Source organism: Taudactylus pleione, unplaced genomic scaffold (genome assembly GCF_031769625.1).
Source record: "Taudactylus pleione unplaced genomic scaffold, aTauple2 ptg000006l, whole genome shotgun sequence".
Taxonomy (NCBI): Eukaryota; Metazoa; Chordata; class Amphibia; order Anura; family Myobatrachidae; genus Taudactylus; species Taudactylus pleione.
In genome coordinates, this window is record NW_028284409.1 from 9,275,185 (window position 1) to 9,295,319 (window position 20,135).

Here is a 20,135-nt window from a genome sequence, read left to right on the forward strand (position 1 = left end):
GGCTTCTCCTGGCACACATGAACACATGCAAAAATAAAAAATAAATGATATTTCATCAATTATGTAGGCTCAGCTATTAGAGAATAACAAGTAATACAACCAGATAAGCCTACTTTTTCAAATTGTAGGTCATTGCTTTTGGACTAAAGAGAACCACTGCTGAGGTTTAGGCAATCTGTGGCTGAACATCTGTTGTGCAAGTATTACTGATGTCGGCCACACGAAGGGGCAGATTCAGCAGTGGATAGAATTGCAAAGCCCCACACTAGCTGCTTTACAATTCTGCCCTACTAAAATTCAAATGCTGCAGGAGGCTTCTATGTGACCATCGTTTCCTGGAACGCATGTTGTCACTGCCCCGCACACGCCTCTGCCTGTCAGAAAGGCGGAGGCATAGGGGCCTGCGTGCGATATCGCAGGACCCATTCTGCACATGTGAGGAGCGAGTGCTGCGCATACGCAGACTCCCGATAATCGGGAATCTATGTGAGTAGCCCCATCAGCATCCGCTGCTGAATCAGCACCAAAGCCTGGATTGTAATACCAGTATCCAATCTGGCCTCAGACATACTGTACTGTAGGTGATCAAAATAGACAAGATCACATGAGCACAAGTATATCACTGCTCACATGTCATCATCCAATTCGACTGACCAAAATGCCAATAATGATAAAATTGATTTTGAACAGGTGAACAGATTATCATTGGACATCACTTTGAGACCAGAGGTGTTGCATTATTGAGCCAATTAGCAACCCATTTGTGAACTTAAGTGCACAATACTGCAACACTGGTTCACATATTGAAATGTCTGTGAAATTTAGGGACAAACAATAAAAGCATTAGCTGCTGCGCTAACACTTCTTTCCAGCAGGTGGAGATGCAGAATCCTAATATTATTACATTGACTATTTACTTGATACTATGGTTCATACACCATTTTATAACAGGGTATATACAGTAATCGCAATGTGTTTCATGTGGCCACTGATGAATACACTTACAGTGATGGTGAGGCAGAGCATAACAAACTTTCTCCAATGAATTATACCGATCTACATTTTAGCAATTAATTAGTGCAGCTATTCTATGTCACAGGGTGCGTGGTTGCAGCAATTTTAGCAATGTAAACAAAGTAGATCTTTAAGACCAGAAAGGAATAAGTGCAAAAAAGTTGACTCACCCTTGGTTACTCATTTGAATGAAGGGGAGAGATTTAGCTGGTATATGCACTTACTTTATCTTTTCAACTTCCTTCTGTACTGTACTTTACTGCCACATTTTTATATGATCATTGAGAGTTGTTTATTTTTTGTTGCCCTGGCCTATGGCACAGGTCTACTGTACTCTCTACTTTGTGTAGTATTCCAGGGCAATAGCAACAAACCACTCTGAGTATTATACATACCTTTAGATTATATAACAAAGAGAAAGCTAGAAGAGCAAACAATGTGTTTGAATAGAAGTGTACAAAAATAGGGAACTTTTAGATGTTTCTATTATGACAAAATAAAAGACTTAACACTTGTTTGGAAGAGATTCTGCTCTCATTCCTGCTGGCAGTCCTTTAAGTATGGCTGCATTCAGACAGGTCAAGCAGAACACATGGGCTAGTCAGCTTAATGTACAAAAGGAGGAAGCTGTCAGAATTGGGTAAAAGAATACACAGGTTTAACATGAGTTAATTCAGATACAGCTGGGGTGGAACTTAGAGCCTGATTCAGAGATTTACGCTAATGCAATCGCAACTGTGACCTCTTATGGTTACATTAGCAAACATATACTGTCTTCCAAAGCTTACCTGAGCATAAGGGCGCCCACTGCTGCCTTCTCATTCCCGTCCGACAATGTGCATCAGCATAAACATCGGGTACATCGACACAGATTCTGAGTGGTCTGACTTGTGTCAAACACAGCGCCTGTCCTGACACGCAGGGAGCTCTCATGCTGTGAAGGAGATTGCGATGGCTAATTTATGCACGTCCATGAAATGGAGTGTAAACGGTCAGACACACCTGCGTTTGCCTAGCCACCCCCGTTACCGCTCCCCAAACGATGACTGTCACTCACTTTGCGAGTGAATCCCCCGCACAAGCGTAACTGCAAACCAGTCTCTGCATGTGCACAGTATGGTTTCACGCATGCGCAATGACTAAAAATTGCACGATCTGCGTAAATCTCTGAATCACGCCCCTTAGGGTTTATAAAAGTGCAGTTTTTCAATGATGCTTGATAAGATTGCCAATCTAACAGAGACGTGAACTCTATTAAATTAGTGACTGGACCCGATTCTGAATCAGCAGCTCTTCTGTATGGCTGTAGCAGGCTTCTTACTTCCTTATGCTAATGCGAGACCTCTCCTGTATATTCCGAAAATTGTGTGTCTCCATGTGGAAGCCTATCATGCCCACTGTTTTTACACGGTCAGTGCCACTGAATGTTCATACATTGCTCTCCACACGATAGGGGTGCATAGCGTCATTAAACACCGGATCCCTCAATAATACATTGGGGAGAAGCAGTATCAGCGCACATAATGTGCGCTGATACCACTCCTCCCCCATATTAGGTATTCATACATCTCCCCCATTATAATATATCACATTAATTTAAAAAAGTGCAGTGGTGATATAGGGCCTGATTCAGACCCGGACGCTAAGCTGCGCTCGCTCTGAGCGATGGTCGCACAACTACGCATGCGTACAAGTCGCAGTGCGCGTGCACAAATAAGCGTCTGCGATGTGAAATCGTCCGCTCGTAGTACACAGCCTGGCCGCTACTTTGAGTGACAGATTGTACCGTCTGTGAGTGGTAACAGGGGAAGGTGCTTGTGAACGGGGGAGTGGTGTTGCGAACGCAGGCGTGCCCGACCGTCAGAACTGAGTTTAATGGGTGTGCATAATTAGCAAAGTAGGGTAATTGAACATGTGACATGGATGATTTTTCCATGAACTGCTCGCACTACTTGCGGGAGCCTAGGTCTACCTTAAGTGCTGCGAGCAGCTCCGATGGCTCCCGATTAATCCAACATTTCCCGGAGATGACGATTGTTGCGAGTGGCAAGGGGGCGTCTTTAAACACTTGCGAGCGCAATAACCCCTCGCCCGCTAAGACATAGAGGCGTCCTTAAACCGCAAAGAGCGAGCGCATGTTTTGCCTAGACGGCCCCTGTTTGAGAGCGAGCGGCCGCAAATAGCGTCCGGGTCTGAATCAGGCCCATAGTTCTAATTGATGCAGACTTCTTTGAACTGATATTTACATTTATCATTTACTCTTGCCATGTGTTTGTGTTTTGCTGGTGCCAGTTCTTATTTTACTCTGGGCTTTTTATTATTGTATTATACAGTTTTCCTAATTAATATATTTACATTTATTTAGAGAACTTCCATTTTTCCTTTCTGATGTTTGGAAACCATATTAAGGCAATTGAGAACTACAGGGTTGACAGCAAACTCAGTTAAGTGGAGTAGCCATGATGGCACCCAAATATTTGGGTTATGTAGGAGGGTAAGGTCAGATCAAGCCTCGAGTAGATAAGGCAGTGAAATAGTGGTCTAGACCTGAAAGGAAAATCCAACTACTGTTCACACTTTTCTGAGCTTAGTTGGTTACTTGCCAATAGTGTGTCACCATAATTTAGAAAAAAGGGGTTTGCCCTCCAGCACACTGTAGCAAAATCAACAAAAAATACTTAAATCCTACATGTTAATAGAGAATCAAAGGTATTAGTTACATACATTTGCAAATATATGAATAAGCGCCAGGCCAATCGTCAAGGCTCCTCTATACTGGCGTCCCTAACATTAAGGGGTTCACGTCCGAGAAGCAAAGTACCCCAAAAAAATTCCAGCCAAGGACCATCCCCAGGGCATCACACGAAAAGGGGAAAAAAGGTGATAGTGAAGTGTAAAGGATAGATGTGTAAGGATAAATCAATAAGTGTTAATGAAATGTGAAAGAATTAAAATGACAAATAATAAACAAACAATTAGAAAAGTGATAAAAATATTCTATGTGAATTAAGTGGTGATGCCCTGAAAAAGGTCCAGCCAGAACAACTCCGGGGGCCCCACTCCCAAACGCTCACCCCAAAATAATTATTGTTACATAACAGTAGCACCCACTCTGGGTCATATAATTACAAATTGGTGTACTGCATGATAACAGCACATGTATAAGCTGAGAGCTACTGTAACTCACCGTGGAGGTACCCCAGAAACCTCCACATGGCACTATAAGGACTAGCACCTCCTCCTAATGCTGGCTCCCTTCATGCCTCTCAAGACTGCAAACAAAAAATATGGTGGTTGCTCATGTCAGCTTAACGACATAGCACAGGTGCTTGTAAAGGGCGGGGTTTAAACCCCGCTCTTTACTAGCATCTGTGCTATGTCACCATAATTTACATGTTAAGAAAAGACTGACCATATCAGCTAGTTTGGACTGCTCATCTCCAGTCCTTTGAGGGCTTTGTTATCACAAGTTAGATATGGGGTGAAAAGTTAATACTGTACTTGAGCTGTAAATGCATTCCCAGGTAACCAAGATTTGCAACGGTAGAAAAAGAGTGCCTTGCAATAAATTGGACTACAGAAGTCTGGGCCTGATTCAGAGCTACTCGTAAGTGGCCCCTCGGTCGCTCCGAGCGATGTTCACAAATCTGCGCATGCTTAAGGGTCGTAATGCGCATGCGCCAACCAGTCATTGCGGTCGGAAATCATGCGCTCGCAAAACAGCTAGGGCCTGCTAATTTGAGTGACAGAATGAGGCGTTTGTGGGTGGTAACAGGGGAAGGTGCTTGAAAACGGGGAGTGGAGATCCGAACGCAGACGTGCCAAACGGTAAAAACGGGTGTTTAATGGGTGTGCATAATTAACAAAGCAGCGTCATCGACCACGTCACTTGGTTGTCTTTTAGCCTGAACTGCTCGCAGTGATTGCGGGAAGTAAAATCTACCACAAGCACTGCGAGCAGTTCAGACGCCTTTCGATGTACTCGATTAATCTAATAAATAGCGGAGATGACGTATGATGCGAACGGCCAGGGGGCATCTTTACAAAATAGCGAGCGCATGTTTCGTTCGCTCGCTCAGACATAGAGGCGTCAACAGACCGCAAAGAGCGAGCGCTCAATTTAAATAGCCGGCCCCTTTTTCTGAACGACCGTTCGCAAATAGCGTCCGGCTCTGAATCCGGCCCTCTGTCAGTTCGACCAACTAGGAAAATTATTTACACTTATTTGGTGATGGTAGTGGGAGGTTTCAGGTTGGGGCTACATTCAAGAAGCTCAAACAGAAAATTTTGGTTGGTCAACTTTATATAGCGAAGGAGTGGGCTTTCAGAAAGGAAAACATGGGTTAACAACCGCCACTTATAATAAACCTGGGGTTGAGCTTAAGGTTTATAAAAGTGTGGTTTTTCTCTGGGCAATTGATGCTGGACAAGCTGGCTCATCTAATTGAGGTTAACTGCACTCTGTTAATTTAGTGGTAGAGATTGCCAAGGGAAAATTGGTTGTGTGTAAATGTTGTCTGACATCCTGGCAATAAACTGCAAGCTTGGCACATCAAAATACATATAAATGTCATCTGGGAGATGTTAGTGCCACACTAAAAAGATCAACAAAGTTACTAATTAGGCAAATTGGGGACGGTGAATTGAATTGCAACGGGAGGGAGCTCTATTCAATTCAGCGAGCTGTTTAGTCGAACTAATCATTTCTCCTCACACCGTCCTGAGGGTGAGAAATACAACAAAAGTGCTGGCCACGAGGCTGATTTCTGGCTTAGCGTGGCACTAACAACCTCGCAGCCAGCACTTTAGTCGGAGAATGCCGGTTCTTGACTAAACACCCAGGTTAAGTCGCGAGAACCGGTATTTTCCGACTTAACTACTTCCCGTCCGAGTAGACATCGCGCTGAATTGAATTGTCCCCATTGAGAAATATTCACTAACCCCTACACCGGTATCTAAGGTAGCAATTCAAATCAGCTGGAGTGTTGGGGCGTGAATCAGCAGTTTAAATACCGCATACATCACAACCAATTTTCATGAATCTCGCTCACTCATCTCTTGCAATTCAATTGTAGAAGGCCATTAATGGAAATTGTGGCAGTAAGCTCGGGGTAATTCTACAATGCACGACCTTAGAAAAGTGGATTAAAATAATGTGGAAATCACCTTCAACCCCCCCAAAAAGTGCCAAATAATAATAGCAGAACAGAATTAGAAGGTGGTGAGTACTGGGTGTCAAATGGTTGATTTGTACATATTTTTTTATTAATAATGATGGAAAATGGTAGGTAGCAAGTGTTTTTCAGCTAATTAAAGCCTGAACAGTATTTTGGTGTACAGAAAAAAATATTTAATGTCCGTTTTCAGTGTTCTAAGACAACTTTGCAAAATGTTGGAAATTTTTTTTTTCCAACTCACGCCTGCCAGTTTAAAAGCCCTTTTCCCATAAATGCAACACCCCCAAATACCTGACCTACATCTTTTACCCCATTTATGAGCTTTATAGACAAATTCACCTGAAAACGTCAGTATTGTTTACATTGTGCTACTGTACAGTAATTAAATACCTGATTAATCAGAGGTTCTGCACTGTGAACCAGAATTTTTAACTTTAAGAAAAAAAAATCCCTACTTTTTCCCATGCTCAGGGGGTGTGTGGGAAACACTGATGTAACTATCGTGATGCAAGGGGTACATTGCTATGGGGCCTGACAGCACCAGCTCCTCTATAATTCTCTTCAGAGATGCTGATATCATCCAGATGCTGACGTGATAATCGTCACTCCGCCAGCGCCATTTGTTAGAGTCTAGACTAGAGGCTGCCTCTTACTGCACCCTTGACTAGAGGAGCCCCATTTCGGACCTGCTGGAGACTGCTGCCTGCATGAGGGCTGTCCTTGGCTCTCCAACTTCCCAGAGCCCTGCAAGTAACTGTAGCCCCCCTAACACCACTGGAGACTCCTTCCCCACCTCCACTTGTCCCTGGAAATGCTGCCTTGGAGCCAGCTGCTGCAGCCATGCTGAATATGTCCTGTGTTAGTGTTGGTGGGGCGGGGGTAAACAGCAGTTAGAAGAGTGGTTCCGGGATGGAGGGGGGGTGGGGGGAGTTGTTCTGCCCGGTATAGCTAAGGGCACATACATTATCTATAGCTGGGGGCACATATAGCTGGGGTTGGATGTGTGTGCACTCAGTATCGTGCCTGTGCATAGCTGGGGGTACATGGGCAGCTGATATGTGTGATCAGTGAAATGCCTGGGTATAGCTGAGGGTACATACATAGGTTTCTGATGTGTATACCTCCAGTTCTGGCACCATGTATCCACTTACCACCCCTCGCCCCATCCCATTGCTACCCCAGATGCTCCCCATGTTTCTGTTGCATTCCATCGGTCTCTTGCTGTTCATCTACCCTATTACCATAGGACATCCTGTAACCAGGGCCGTAGCTAGGTTAGTGCGGCCGGTGCCATGGCACAGGGCACCACAGGGCAGGGGGCACTGTTTGGGCCTGTAAAATTTCTGTTTATTATCATTTCTCACTTATAACTTCCTCTTATTTCATCCCCAGCATCTCCTGGCCTCTCCTATCTCTTCCCTGGCCCCTTCCCCATGAGGCAATTCCCCTTTTTCGGGTGCATCATGTCCCTTTGAAAAATGAGGGGGGCAACAATGCTTTTTCTGGCACAGGGCACCAAAAAGTCTAGCTAGGGCTCTGCCTGTAACCATTCCCCAGACCCCTGTAAATCTGATTTAATCACAATACACAGCGTTCCTGCCTGCAGCACAGTACCATGGACCAATTGGCAGCCCTTATAGAGCCCCTGATGTCAGGGACCTCTTCTGTACCCATATACTTGATGCCTTTGTGCTATGATATGACTACTAATGAACTCCCTTTATATAGTCCCATTGTGTGCACTGCACACACATATATGTATATATTCCAGCTGCAAAATAGATGTACCAGCTGTGTATAAAGAAAATTTTGAGTTATAAAACTGGCTGTAAGGTTATATTGTGTGTTGTCTTGTTTCCTCTCGTATTTATGATGGACTGAGAAATCTGTTTATAGAAAATGAATGAATGATACAAAGATTTATATGCAAGGCTTCAGGCCCCCACACATCAGAACGATATCGTTCCAATCAGCCAACTAGCTGGCTGGTTGGAATGATAATCGTCTAGTGTGTGGGAGCAGCCGTTTGCTCCCACACGCTGAAAAACGTCCAGAAACGGTCGTTCCAACTAGTTGGTGAAAATCAAACATGTTTGATTTTCACCAATTATCGTTCTAGTGTAGGGGGAACAGGTGTCCGCCTACTTCACTACCGGCTGTGCTGCCCCTGTCAGCTTTGGATCCCCCTGCCTGTCACTGATACAGATAGCGGGCCCGCCTGAGTGTGAGGAGAGGATCAGTGCAGCAGCTGCACACAGGTCCTCAAGGTAAGTATCATACTGTAGGACCTGCGCTCCCTTCCCCTGTAAGAACCCGGGTGCCCCCCATGATCACAGATTTGCCCCCCCCAGGTCTCTCCTCCAAACCCCTACGATCACAGATGTACACCCACCCCCTGCAGGTGCTGCCCCCCCCCGTGGGTGCTGCCCCCCCCGTGGGTGCTGCCCCCCCGCGATCAAAGATGTCCCTCCCCGCTGCGGGTGCTACCCCCCCGCGATCACAATGTACCCCCCCGCGATCAAAGATGTACCCCCCGCGGGTTCAACCGCCCCCCCCCGCGATCACAATGTACCCCCCCCCCCGCTATCACAATGTACCCCCCCGCGGGTGCTGCTCCCGCGATCAAAGATGCCCCCCCCACGGGTGCTACCCCCCCGCGATCATCGAAGATGTAAGCCCACCCGCGGGTGCTGCACCCCCCGATCAAAGATGTCTCCCCCGCGGATGCTACCCCCCTCCCCCCCCCCCGCGATCACAGATGTCCTCCTCCCAGTACAGGTGGGGCTTACCTTCAACTCTGCCGCTTGTGAGAAGGGGGGTGGGAGTAGTCTGCAAACAACTCCCGGCCTCTCTATGTGCCCCATCCTCACTCACCTCCTCTCCTGATGGCACCAGTTACAGGCGATGGCTGAGCCTTATTAATTTTTTAGTATTGAAATAACAGCTGGTGTGGTAGGCTAGTGGTTACAGTGCAGGTAACTTGATGCAAGGGTCCAGGGTTCAATCCCAGGGATAAACAGCCTATTTTTATTTAAATACTTTATATTTATATAATTAATATTCTTTTTATAGTTTAACAATTTTCCAGGGAGTAAGCTTATTACTTAATGTGTCAACCACTGTACTGCCTGACAACCTGTGTGCCCGTTAATGCCTGGCCCTGACACCCTTCTCCTGACAAGGTGCTCAACCATATAATACCTGACCCTTATGATACAGTAGTACCTGAATCCTCTCCCCTATAACCCTGTGTGCCCATATAGTACCTGACACCTCCTAACATCACCTGGGCACACATGACACCCTCTCTCATGTGACCCTGTGGCCCTGATTCAGAAATGGACATAATGGCGATTTTTACGCAGATTCGACAATTGTTTGCTATTGTGCATGTGCGAATGCAGCCCTGTGCATGCGCAGCTATTGCATCGCTGTCGCCTATGCACAGAGGGCCCATGTACAAAGTGAGTGACATGTAGTCAGCATTTGGGGATGGAAACGGGTGGGGGGGTGGTTAGAAAAACTGAGGCGTGTGTGACTATTTAGTGTTCACTCTAGCTCCGGCGGCAGGCAGGGCGCCGGAGCTAGAGAAGGCACATGTGCGCGCACCCCCGTAAAGGGGGCGTGTCCATTGAAAAAGGGGCGTGTCTATAAGACGCGTCACCCTTTTCGTCACTCTTGGGGGCGTGCCTGGCACGTACGGACACTTTTTGCCCTCCAGCGGGAACGCTAACTATTTAAACGCTGTTTTGTGTGTGTGCATAAATTAATAATTGCGCTCTCGTGTGCAGCATAAGAGCTCTCTGTGTGTCAGGAGAGCTGCAGTGTTAGCGGCTGGTCAGACATGACTTACATGCTGCGTAACTGCCTGATGTACATCAATGGTACCAATGTTTACACTGTTGCACGTCGTACAGATATGAGAAGGCAGCAGTGGGCGTTCCTATGTTGGGCTGTGCTTACACTGTACGCTATGAGAAGGCAGCAGTGGGCGTTCCAATGCTGGGATGTGCTTACACTGTACAGATATGAGAAGGCAGCAGTGGGCGTCCCTATGCTGGGCTGTGCTTACACTGTACGGATATGAGAAGGCATCAGTGGGCGTTCCAATGCTGGGATGTGCTTACACTGTACAGATATGAGAAGGCAGCAGTGGGCGTTCCTATGCTGGGCTGTGCTTACACTGTACGGATATGAGGAGGCATCAGTGGGCGTCCCTATTCTGGTGTATGCTTTGGAAGGCATTAGAAGATTTTAGTAACTGCAATCTGTGAGAGTATCCAGTTGCGTTTGCATTACCGTTAATCTCTGAATCAAGCTCATGTAGGGGCCCATTTATCAAAATGTATTTGAGGTAAAATCCCTGAAAACACCAGTTTTCGGGGGTTCACCTCAAATACGAAGTATTCCCCGGATGTATTAAGGAGGGGATACCTGGTGTGATCCCTCCATTACAGTTGACAGCCGACTCCCCCATAGGTTTATATATATATGTGTGTTCAATATATTTATTCAAAACACGCAGAAGTAGGCAGGCACTCTCCGCCTACTTCTGTGACATCACAAGTTGGACAGAAGTTGGCTGGTCTGTTGAAAAAGTTGGCAGGTTGCCTGGTTGGATGAAAAGTTGATTAGATGTGTGGGGAAGCATTTTAGTTGGACAGACAAGTTGGATGGTTGGTCAGTTGGTTGGTTGGAGGAAAGTTGGTTTGATGTGTGGCCAGCTTTATTGTGTGAGTTGTTACAGTATTGCTCCGTTTCTGTACACTCGGGCGGTGCAGTGTATCCTCACCAGGTCTGGGAAGATGGCCACTTCTTATTTATTAATTATTTTATATCTAACCTGATTTTATCTACTTGTAAATTTCCAGTATTTTTTTTTTTTATTGTTTTTAAGCTGGCTTGTACATTACCACTGAGTTAGAGATTGTTGCCTTGAAGGTGTGAGGTACTTTGTGAGGGCTGACCTGGCCTACCTACTGTAGGTACAGTAAGCTCTCATGGGCAGGGCCATGTTCCCTTATGTGCTTTTACTTCCCTCACTTATGCCGTCATCTCCTCCCCACTGCCTACAATGGCACCTTTCCCTTGGGTTCTCTCACCCTGCTTTTTTTTGGGGGTATTATCATTTGGTAAGGCGGGGGGACGCCAAAGGAAATTTTCACACTGGGCTATACCTGGTCTAGATCCTGCCCTAATAATGCGATTTTGCTGTGAAACTTGGCTGGGAATTTGGAAGTGAAATGCAAGATTGCGTGGAGATGACCTTTACCTACAAAATCAAGTCACCGACCTAAACTCCCGGCACATCATGCTGAATTGAATTGTCCCCTGAGTTATTGAATATGAACTTATAAATATCAGTTCAAACTTCCACGATAATTGGAGGATCCTCAAAGTTGTATTACATAAAAGAGTACAAACGGTACTAGAAGGTTTACAAATATATAAGTATAAATATATGGAAACGTCTCATACAATGTCAGCTGTTTGACAACGCAGTTACCCTGAATTCCATTAATAGCTATATGAGGTAAATTGTTTTTAGGTTAAAATGTCCTTCATGCAGAAGCACAACTAACAGGGATGATTTAAATCAGAAATTTTTTTAATTCTACAGATAAATACATGTCTTCCCAGCTGTTACTATGCATGATCTCCATGCTGACCCCTTTGCAGGTTGTGAGAGAGTGCTAAAGTCTCCATTAGCCATGCTGGGAATGGCCTTTGACACTGCTAGCTTTAGTATACCTGTATTATTTATTTTATTTAATGGATTAGGTATTTCCCTTCACCCCAACGCTAATAAGTAATCTAGAGTAAATTCATGTGACATCTATGAAAGTACAGCTCAAAGGATTAAAGACTCCTCCTACAAGATAACATACACCTAGTTATTGCTCATCACTTTAGTTTGTCCGGCCTAACAGGTTCATAAATGAACTAAAGATGAAAACACTAAGATTACACATTACTTAAAGCATTTGCAGTATATGTTACAACTAGGGATGTGCAGGCTCGGATAGGTTCGAGTTTGCACGTTGAGTTCGGATTTTTCCCTCCAAAAAAACGGAACTCAGAAAGAGGCAAAATGTCATCTTGCATGGACGAACATCATCATTCCTGGAAGTCCAGGAATGATGATGCTCGTCCATGCAAGATGACGTTTTGCCTCTTTCTGAGTTCCGTTTTTTTGGAGGGAAAAATCCGAACTCAACGTGCAAACTCGAACCTATCTGAGCCTGCACATCCCTAGTTACAACCCATGAATAATACAGCTATTATGTAAATGCACTAGCGAGAGCAGTACACCATTTGTAATTATATTGTTGCTTTGTGTGTTTGTCTATCTGAATGTTTAAATGTCAGCCAGATATTAATGGATAAAGTTAAAACTCGGACAGTATTTCAAGGATGAAATTGCTGTGGGTCTGAGTGCTACTGGGGGGAAAGGGGTAAGTTCACTGTATGCCTGTTTGTTTAAGGAAAATATGCAAATTATTAGTTTCCGATAAAATATCCAAATTAGTACTGCGCATGCTCACAAAAAAAGCAGCCACCAACGGCCATATGAAAGTTTGATTGTATCTGACACTTCCATATCCTTATTATTGTAATTCAAACAAAGACTAAGGACCTGACAGAGGTAGGCGCAGTGCCGATGTTTGTGCAGTTGAGCGATATTTTGCTACTGTGCATGTGCGAAATGTCCAAGAAACCCCTACTGTGCACACACGGCCCTAGTCGAACGACAGCAGCTGAAATTGTGTACGGGATTGGCATCATGAAAAAAAAGCAACTGCAAATCATGGCCACTTCTAGGAGGTGACCTGAAGTGAACACAAAGAGAAGCTGGCTGCATGTGGCTGCATTCTCTCTCTGAGCACTGTAACCACAATTGTTGAGGCCAATTGTTGAGGGAATTGAGATGGATATATTGCGCGAACCATAGGCTTCGCAAGGGTGGTTGATGGTTTGACTGATGGTGGAGTGTTCTTAACCTCCAGCAGATTTGCACTGTGCTCAGATAGTGGAAGTGGGCGTCTCAGGGTTTACTCAGTCTGTCACAGGCTATTACAGAAGGTAAAAGATGTAACTGGCATTTGCATATTTTCGCTATTGTGAATCCGTAAGAAATCGCACTCGTGCATGAATTGCGTCCATCTCTGAACCAGGTCCAAAGTACAGTAAGAGCCTGGTCACAATTGCGAACTGAGGCAGACTCGTATAGAAATGTATATATGCTTAGTAGTAGCTGTATCATTTGTGGGTGCCTGAGTCCAGGTACAAATACACATTGATTTTCTTGTGCTTATGGACCTGCTTGGGTGTAAATGTATCTGAGGATAAGTACAGGCACACGCGGTACTGGTACATACATGGTTGAATTTTCTGTGCTGTTTCTAGGACAACTTTGTGATGCATACAAGTTCAAGGGATGCAGTCACTATCCTGGCTGTCGGGATGTTGGCGCCGGGATCCCGACACCAGTCAGGATCCGGCTTGCTTCAGTTCCCCACATCACATTGCCCATGTCACATGTAGTTCTGTCCACACTTCCACAGACACATAGATGGGCAGGTCACTGCCTCCATTGTCTCCTGAAATACTCTGTTGAATCCCAATTACCTGTTTGTCTACAGGTTGTTCTAGCTGCCTCACAAAAGATAAAAAAAGGAATGATGACTTCTGCTTCAGAACATATGTCCTTTAACTAACATACCTGGATAATGCTAACATTATCCAATTCATGACTATTGTCCGTCTGTTTTAGAAAACCAGAGGTTTGAAATATACTCGTTATACTGGCATGATTGGATAAGTTCCAATTTATATAATGCTGAGGATTTTTTTTCTGTCTAATATCCAGTAATAACTGCAGGTAGATATATTTTTGAAAATTGACAAGAATGAATTGTTTCCCATTTTCTGTATGCAAAGTGGAACAAAATAAAAAAAAAAAAAAAAAAACAGTATCAGAAATATAAAACACAATGAGGGGTATTCAATATGAAACGTTAACTTCACTGTCGAAGTTAACGTTTCATATCGGAGTTTTTACCTGCGTTAAAGTATCGGGCACGCGCCCGCTTATCCCCGTATTCAATATAAAATTAACGAAAACGGGAGCCTCCGAAGTTGGATTTGCGTAAAGTTACAAATTTTTCCTTAAAAAAATTGTAAGACCCCCCTAAAGTTGTAAAAACATGGGGGATCACTATGGCTACCCCCGTTTTAGCCTTTAAATGAAAGTCGGGGATTTAAATAGCCGCAGCAGGTGTTTTTTCCCGACATTAAAGAAGTGATGCAGAAGAGCACTTAGGTTATTTTCTTCATTTTTTTAAGTGGTCCCATCAAATTTGGGGTACATGAAAATGGGTACTAGCATATTTTGATGTCCCTAAAGTAAGTTTTTAAAAAATCTGCATTTGTGCACCTGCCGCTATTATTATATTCTAGAAAACATCTGCCGCATACTTGCAGAATAGCCCTGAACCTATTTCCCTATTTTTAAACAATTTTTTCCCATTTTTTTTTTTACCCCAATTTTTAAATTAATTTTTTGGGGTGTCCCTATTTTTTTTTATACTTTTTTTGACACAGTTCTTTTTTAAATGTCATTCCCAGGGGTGAAGGCTATTTTTTTTAAGCCTGCACCCCTAAACCCCAATTCTGCACTTTTTTTCGACACCTATTCAATGGTGAAAAGTTATCACCGTTTTTTATCAAAGACTTTTCAAAACTGCGATAAGTCTTTGAAATTGAATACGATGTAAAACTAAAACCTGCGATAATTACGTCATAAGTGCGATATTAACGCAAAAACTATGTTATCGCTCCCATATTGAATACCCCTAACTGTCTGTAATTAATAGCTTCATTCTCATTAAACCCACCTGACTTTCAACAGTTCGGATGTTTAACACATATCCTTAGTGACTCATGTTACAGTCTGGTGCAGGCCTGGCCAACCTGTGGCTCTCAGCTGTTGAGTTACTACAAATCCCAGCATGCCCACCACAGTTTTGCAACAGCTGAAGAGCCACAGGTTGGCCAGGCCTGTTCTTGTGAGTGATGTCTCTCTTGCATGCTCTTATCTCTTTGGATCTACACCTATTCATGAGCACTTGACACTTGTAAGCCTCCTTTATTCACACAATATATACGTATAGCACATGTGCATTTACCCTACGGGGACTATGCTTGGACTGTTCTGCTTCAGAATGTTCCAGGGAACGGGAACCAAGATACTGTGACATAGATGCTGATGGGTGATCTTCCTCATTGTGGGCTGGAAAACAAAACACAGGGGGAGAGTTACCTCATGTAAATCATTTCAGCTGTCTGGGGCAAAGCAATCAGCTATTAGCCTATACTGGAAAGAGATGTGAACTTACTTTCAGCAGCCACATAATTTGCTGGAAAATAACCCTGCTGTCCATTCTGTAGACTGCCAAACCACCAATTGTCATTATCTTTGTACAACACATGGATTCTGTCACTGCGCTGGATGCTTAGCTCATCTGATCGATGCGCAGTGTAGTCATACAGAGCCACCACCTACACGAGAGATAAGACCACCACAGCTTTATCACAACCATGCCACAATGAAACCCCTCAGCATTTACTTCCTCTGACTGAAAAACAGCTGAAACCAAAGCACTACCTTGGTAAAAGCTGAGGCTTTGTAAACATTTGCTAAGGGTATGAAGGTGGTGGGAACACAGCAGGAGACATATGATAATGGACTGTGGGAAATGTGAGAAATGGTTTAGCACACTATTCATACCAACTACTGTACTACATTCTATACAGCTGCTTTCATTTTACTGATTTATGTGCACAAATATACAACTCACTAATTTTCTTAGAATGCTAAGTCACCACAGTACAGTTCTCCAAAGTTTTAAAGGTATAGTACAATTAAGAAGCAAAACATTGGCATTTTGTAAGGTATCCGGACTATAGATAGACAGTAAAAAGGTCGACAATGTCTATAGATAGACACCAGAATTTAGACAGGCAATAGATTGACAGGGACAAAAGATTGACATGGAAGGTGGTAGACAGGCACACAAGGTAGACAACGTCAAAACACAAATCGTCGACACTTTTCTTTTTTAAGGTTAGGCACTAAAAGGGTCTGGCACCTACCCCGATGGTTAAGTAGCAGGAGGGAGGGTTAGGCACCAAGGGGAGGGTTAGGGTGAAGATTAGGTAAGAAAAAAGTGTCAATCATTTGTGTGCCGACCATTTTTGTGTCAACATTTGACCAGGGACGGATTAAGGCCCACATGGGCCTGGAGCTGAAAATGTTCAAGGGCCTATACTGAGAAAGGGAAGACCTGTGAACGGTGCTGTGGTCAGAGTCACCTTGGTGTATACACCCCCCAAATTATGACCACAATGTCTCCCTAACTACATTAAAAATAGAAAAAATTGCATAATTTTCTTTTTTGGGGGGGACGGGGGACTAGAAAAACTGTTTAAATACTTAAAATGTATGGCCAGTTAGGCAGCTGGTAATCATTCTGTCATGTTGATGGGCCTATTTTTTTTGTAGGCCTGGAGCTGTAGCTCCATCCGCCCCATTGTTAATCTGGCCCTGCATTTGACCATGTCAACCTTTTGTACCCATCTACCTTCTTCCATGTCGACATTTTGTCCCTGACAGCCTATTGCCTGTCTAACATCTAGTGTCTATCTAATTACTGTCTATCTTGTATACCAGAACCATTTTGCTAAACTACTTGAACATAAACATCTTCACTAATTGTACAACAATGGACAACTACACGGCAGAAAAAAAAAGAAAGAGACAAATTTCATGTATAAACTACATAAACATACATATAAGAAAACATACATATATATTTTGTTTCTCTATTTATATATTTGTGCATATACATAAACATTGGTATATGTACATGCAGTGGGTGGAATAGAAATTTAGAAGTGGCAGTATGGTAAATGTAAGTGAATGGAATTTGGTAGTTGCCATATAGCATCCGCAGGTGCAAACGCAGGATTTGTAAATGCTGAACACATGAAACAACAGTGTTTAAAAAATGTCACATATGCAGAGCCATACAAATATTGAGATACGTACACCACATCAGCAACATATGTGCCAAGTTTTGGACACGTCATCATCACCGTGTACTTAAAGCTGGCCTGTCGCACAAACTTTCTGTCAACCAGTAACAATTGCTCCTAACAAGACTGCGAACATACATAGCACAAATGTTCCTCTGCCCATTACAGTATGTACTAACATAGGGCCTGATCCACAACTGCAACCGTGTACGCAGATCGGCCTATTGTTGATACTGCACATGCGTATGCACCGCACTGTGCGTGTGGCAATCGCACTGCGATTGCGCACGCAGACAGGAATCCATCACAGAGTGAGTGACAGGCCGTGAGCATTTGGGGGTGGTGACAGGGGAGTGGATGCAGAAGCTCAGGCGTGCCTGTCCGTTTGAATCACAATGAAACAGTTGTGAAAATGATAAGTGCGCACTGATGGCAGCCCCTTAGATTCCTTAGTGGAAAAGTGTCACCCAACACTTAAACATATAACAAAGGCCCTCATTCAGAGCCGCTCGTAAGTGGCCGTACGCTCGTAGTCATCCGATGTTGTTAAACCACGCATGCGTCGGTGTAACAGTGCGCATGTGCGTACGGCTGATTGCGATAATTTTTTCAGTCGTTCGTCGCATAGCGAACAGGAAGTGACATGTCAAATGTGACTGACAGAACTGTCCGTTTTGGGGCGGTGACGGGGGTGGAGATGGGAAAACGCAGGCGTGTCGTGGCGTTTTTTGGGCGTACATAAATTATCTGATGCGAACGGCCAATGTGAACGGAAAAAGTGTTACGTCACTGTCTGATCCACTTTCCATTAAAAGTGCTCGCTCAGCTTGTGGTCTGGTATTCTCTACCGCAATGACGATGGTCTCTTCGTTCTTCCCGTGGCTTATCGATGTTTCCCGATTTATCAATTGAGGCCTCAAAAACAATCAGTTTTGAATTGCAAAAATGCTTGTAAGGTGTTTAGCAAATAGGCTTTTTTTAGTAGCAAAACACCGTACGCAGGTGAACTACTCAGCTGCTAATTTCTGGGTTAGACAATCAATTAGTTTACAAATTTATTTTCAATTTGCGTATTTTTGCCAAATTTGTTTTCTTCTTTTTTTAGGGCAACAATATTGTATTCATGTTTGTTGTTTTTCTTCATTTTTTAGGGGCCAAGAAAACAATTGTCCTTTGTTTTTTGCTAAGTGTTAATTAGAACTCATAAATTATTTTTAACACTTGTTTTTTTTTTTGCAAAAATAATGTTTACATTTCCGTTGTATTGTTTGTAATTTTGTTTGCGGGATTACCTTTTAACCAGTTTTGGAATAAATTAACAATAGAATTGTGTAGATTTTCAACATGATTTTATTTTTATTTATTTTTTTAATTTTGGGGAAATAAAAACTTGATAACGTAAAAACAAATAACAAATGATTTTAGAAACACACAAACAAAATAAGTGGCATTTGAAATACACAAACAAACACAATTAATAAAAAATTCACAAGAAAGGAGAGGGAGGTTTTGGGCATTAAGGAATATGGGGCAAACACAGAGAAGGATTGTGGGAAAATTAGCCAGTGCTGTCATCGCCTTTTGGCCCATTTGGCCGGGGTAGGGAGGGAACCTGAACGGGCCTGGCCAGAGGCAGATGTTGTGGCCTCTGGACTAGGCATAGGGCTAGGCACATTTGGAGGGATGGCTGTTGTTGTGCCAGAGGTGGAGGGTCCTGATGTTCCGGCAGGAAGGGAGGCCGGCTCCAACATGTGCTGGCGAACGAGCTGCTCCAGGGCATTTGCTATTCGCACGTTGGCCCCAGTATTTTCCGCCAGGGCCTTAGCAATGGTCACGTTGGCTGCAGCACTTTGCTCCAGGGCGTCCGCCACCCGTAGCAGATTGGCGTCCATCCTCAGCAGAATCTCGGTCTGCTGATCCACTTTAATATTGAGATCAGTGAGGAGGCCCACTGCCTGCGAGGGGGAATGCCCTGGACTGTCGCCACAGGGTCCCCAGCCAGATCTACTGCTTCCTCCCCTGCAGAGCCAGCAGAAATTCTGCTGCCAAAGCTCCCCTCTGGAGCAGACTCATCCGCCTGTGTCTCTGTGAGAAAAAAGAGAAAAGAGTAACATTATAATCTAGATATTGTCCCAAACACATTTCTGAGTTGTTAACATTACAACATTTACCTGGGGCAACATGAGGAGCCGCAAAGTCTGGCATGTCGGTATCCATGTTCGACACGCCAAACACCTCCTCATCCTGCACACACCCCTGGGCCATCTCCTCCAAATCTGTGAGCTCCAGTGACACAGGGGTGGGACCCCCACCTGTCCCCCCTGCATGCCTAGCCCTATCAGCCAGTTTCTGCTTAAGACGATATTTGAAGTCGCTCCATCTGTGGGGTAAAAAGTTGGCATTATTCCTGCAGTATTTGGACCTGTAAACACTTTTTTACTAAAATGTAGTTTTTACGTACCGGCGTTTGACCTCCCGGGTTGAACGTTCAAACTCACCCACCCTATTGACACCACTGGCTATGTCATCCCACATTTTCCATTTCTGGCATGCACCCATATTCCTTGCTGCCTGTGGCAGATTGTCATTGCACATTTGCACCAAAACCTCCATCTCCTTTCTTGTGAATTGTGGCTGCCTTTTTTTTTGGTTTAGTTGGCCTACTAGGCCCAGCAACCTCTTCCATGGCATCCTAAACACCTTTTTTTTTTAAATGGGATTAACATTTATAATGTAAAATGTTCCCAAAATTATTGTTAAACATAATCCTTTTGCCCAAAAAAGAGAAATACTTACCTGGCGCCTCTTGGCCAGTGCTTTGCTGCTCTGTAGTCATTTTGGACTTTC

The 20,135-nt window shown here is 44.0% G+C and overlaps 1 protein-coding gene across 6 annotated transcripts in view; it reads right to left on the reverse strand.

Annotated features, from left to right (window-relative positions):
* AHI1 (Abelson helper integration site 1) overlaps positions 1–20,135 on the reverse strand; it is a 404,344-nt gene that overhangs the window by 59,925 nt on the left and 324,284 nt on the right. For 5 of the 6 annotated variants that reach the window (XM_088452390.1, XM_088452372.1, XM_088452363.1 and 2 more), the window contains 2 exons: positions 15,590–15,752; positions 15,380–15,483 (listed from right to left, as the gene is read on the reverse strand). The exons of the other annotated variant lie outside the window; for it this stretch is intronic. In XM_088452390.1, the coding sequence (XP_088308516.1) occupies positions 15,380–15,483; positions 15,590–15,752 (267 nt within the window). The remainder of the gene's footprint in view (positions 1–15,379; positions 15,484–15,589; positions 15,753–20,135) is intronic. 6 annotated transcript variants of the gene reach the window in all.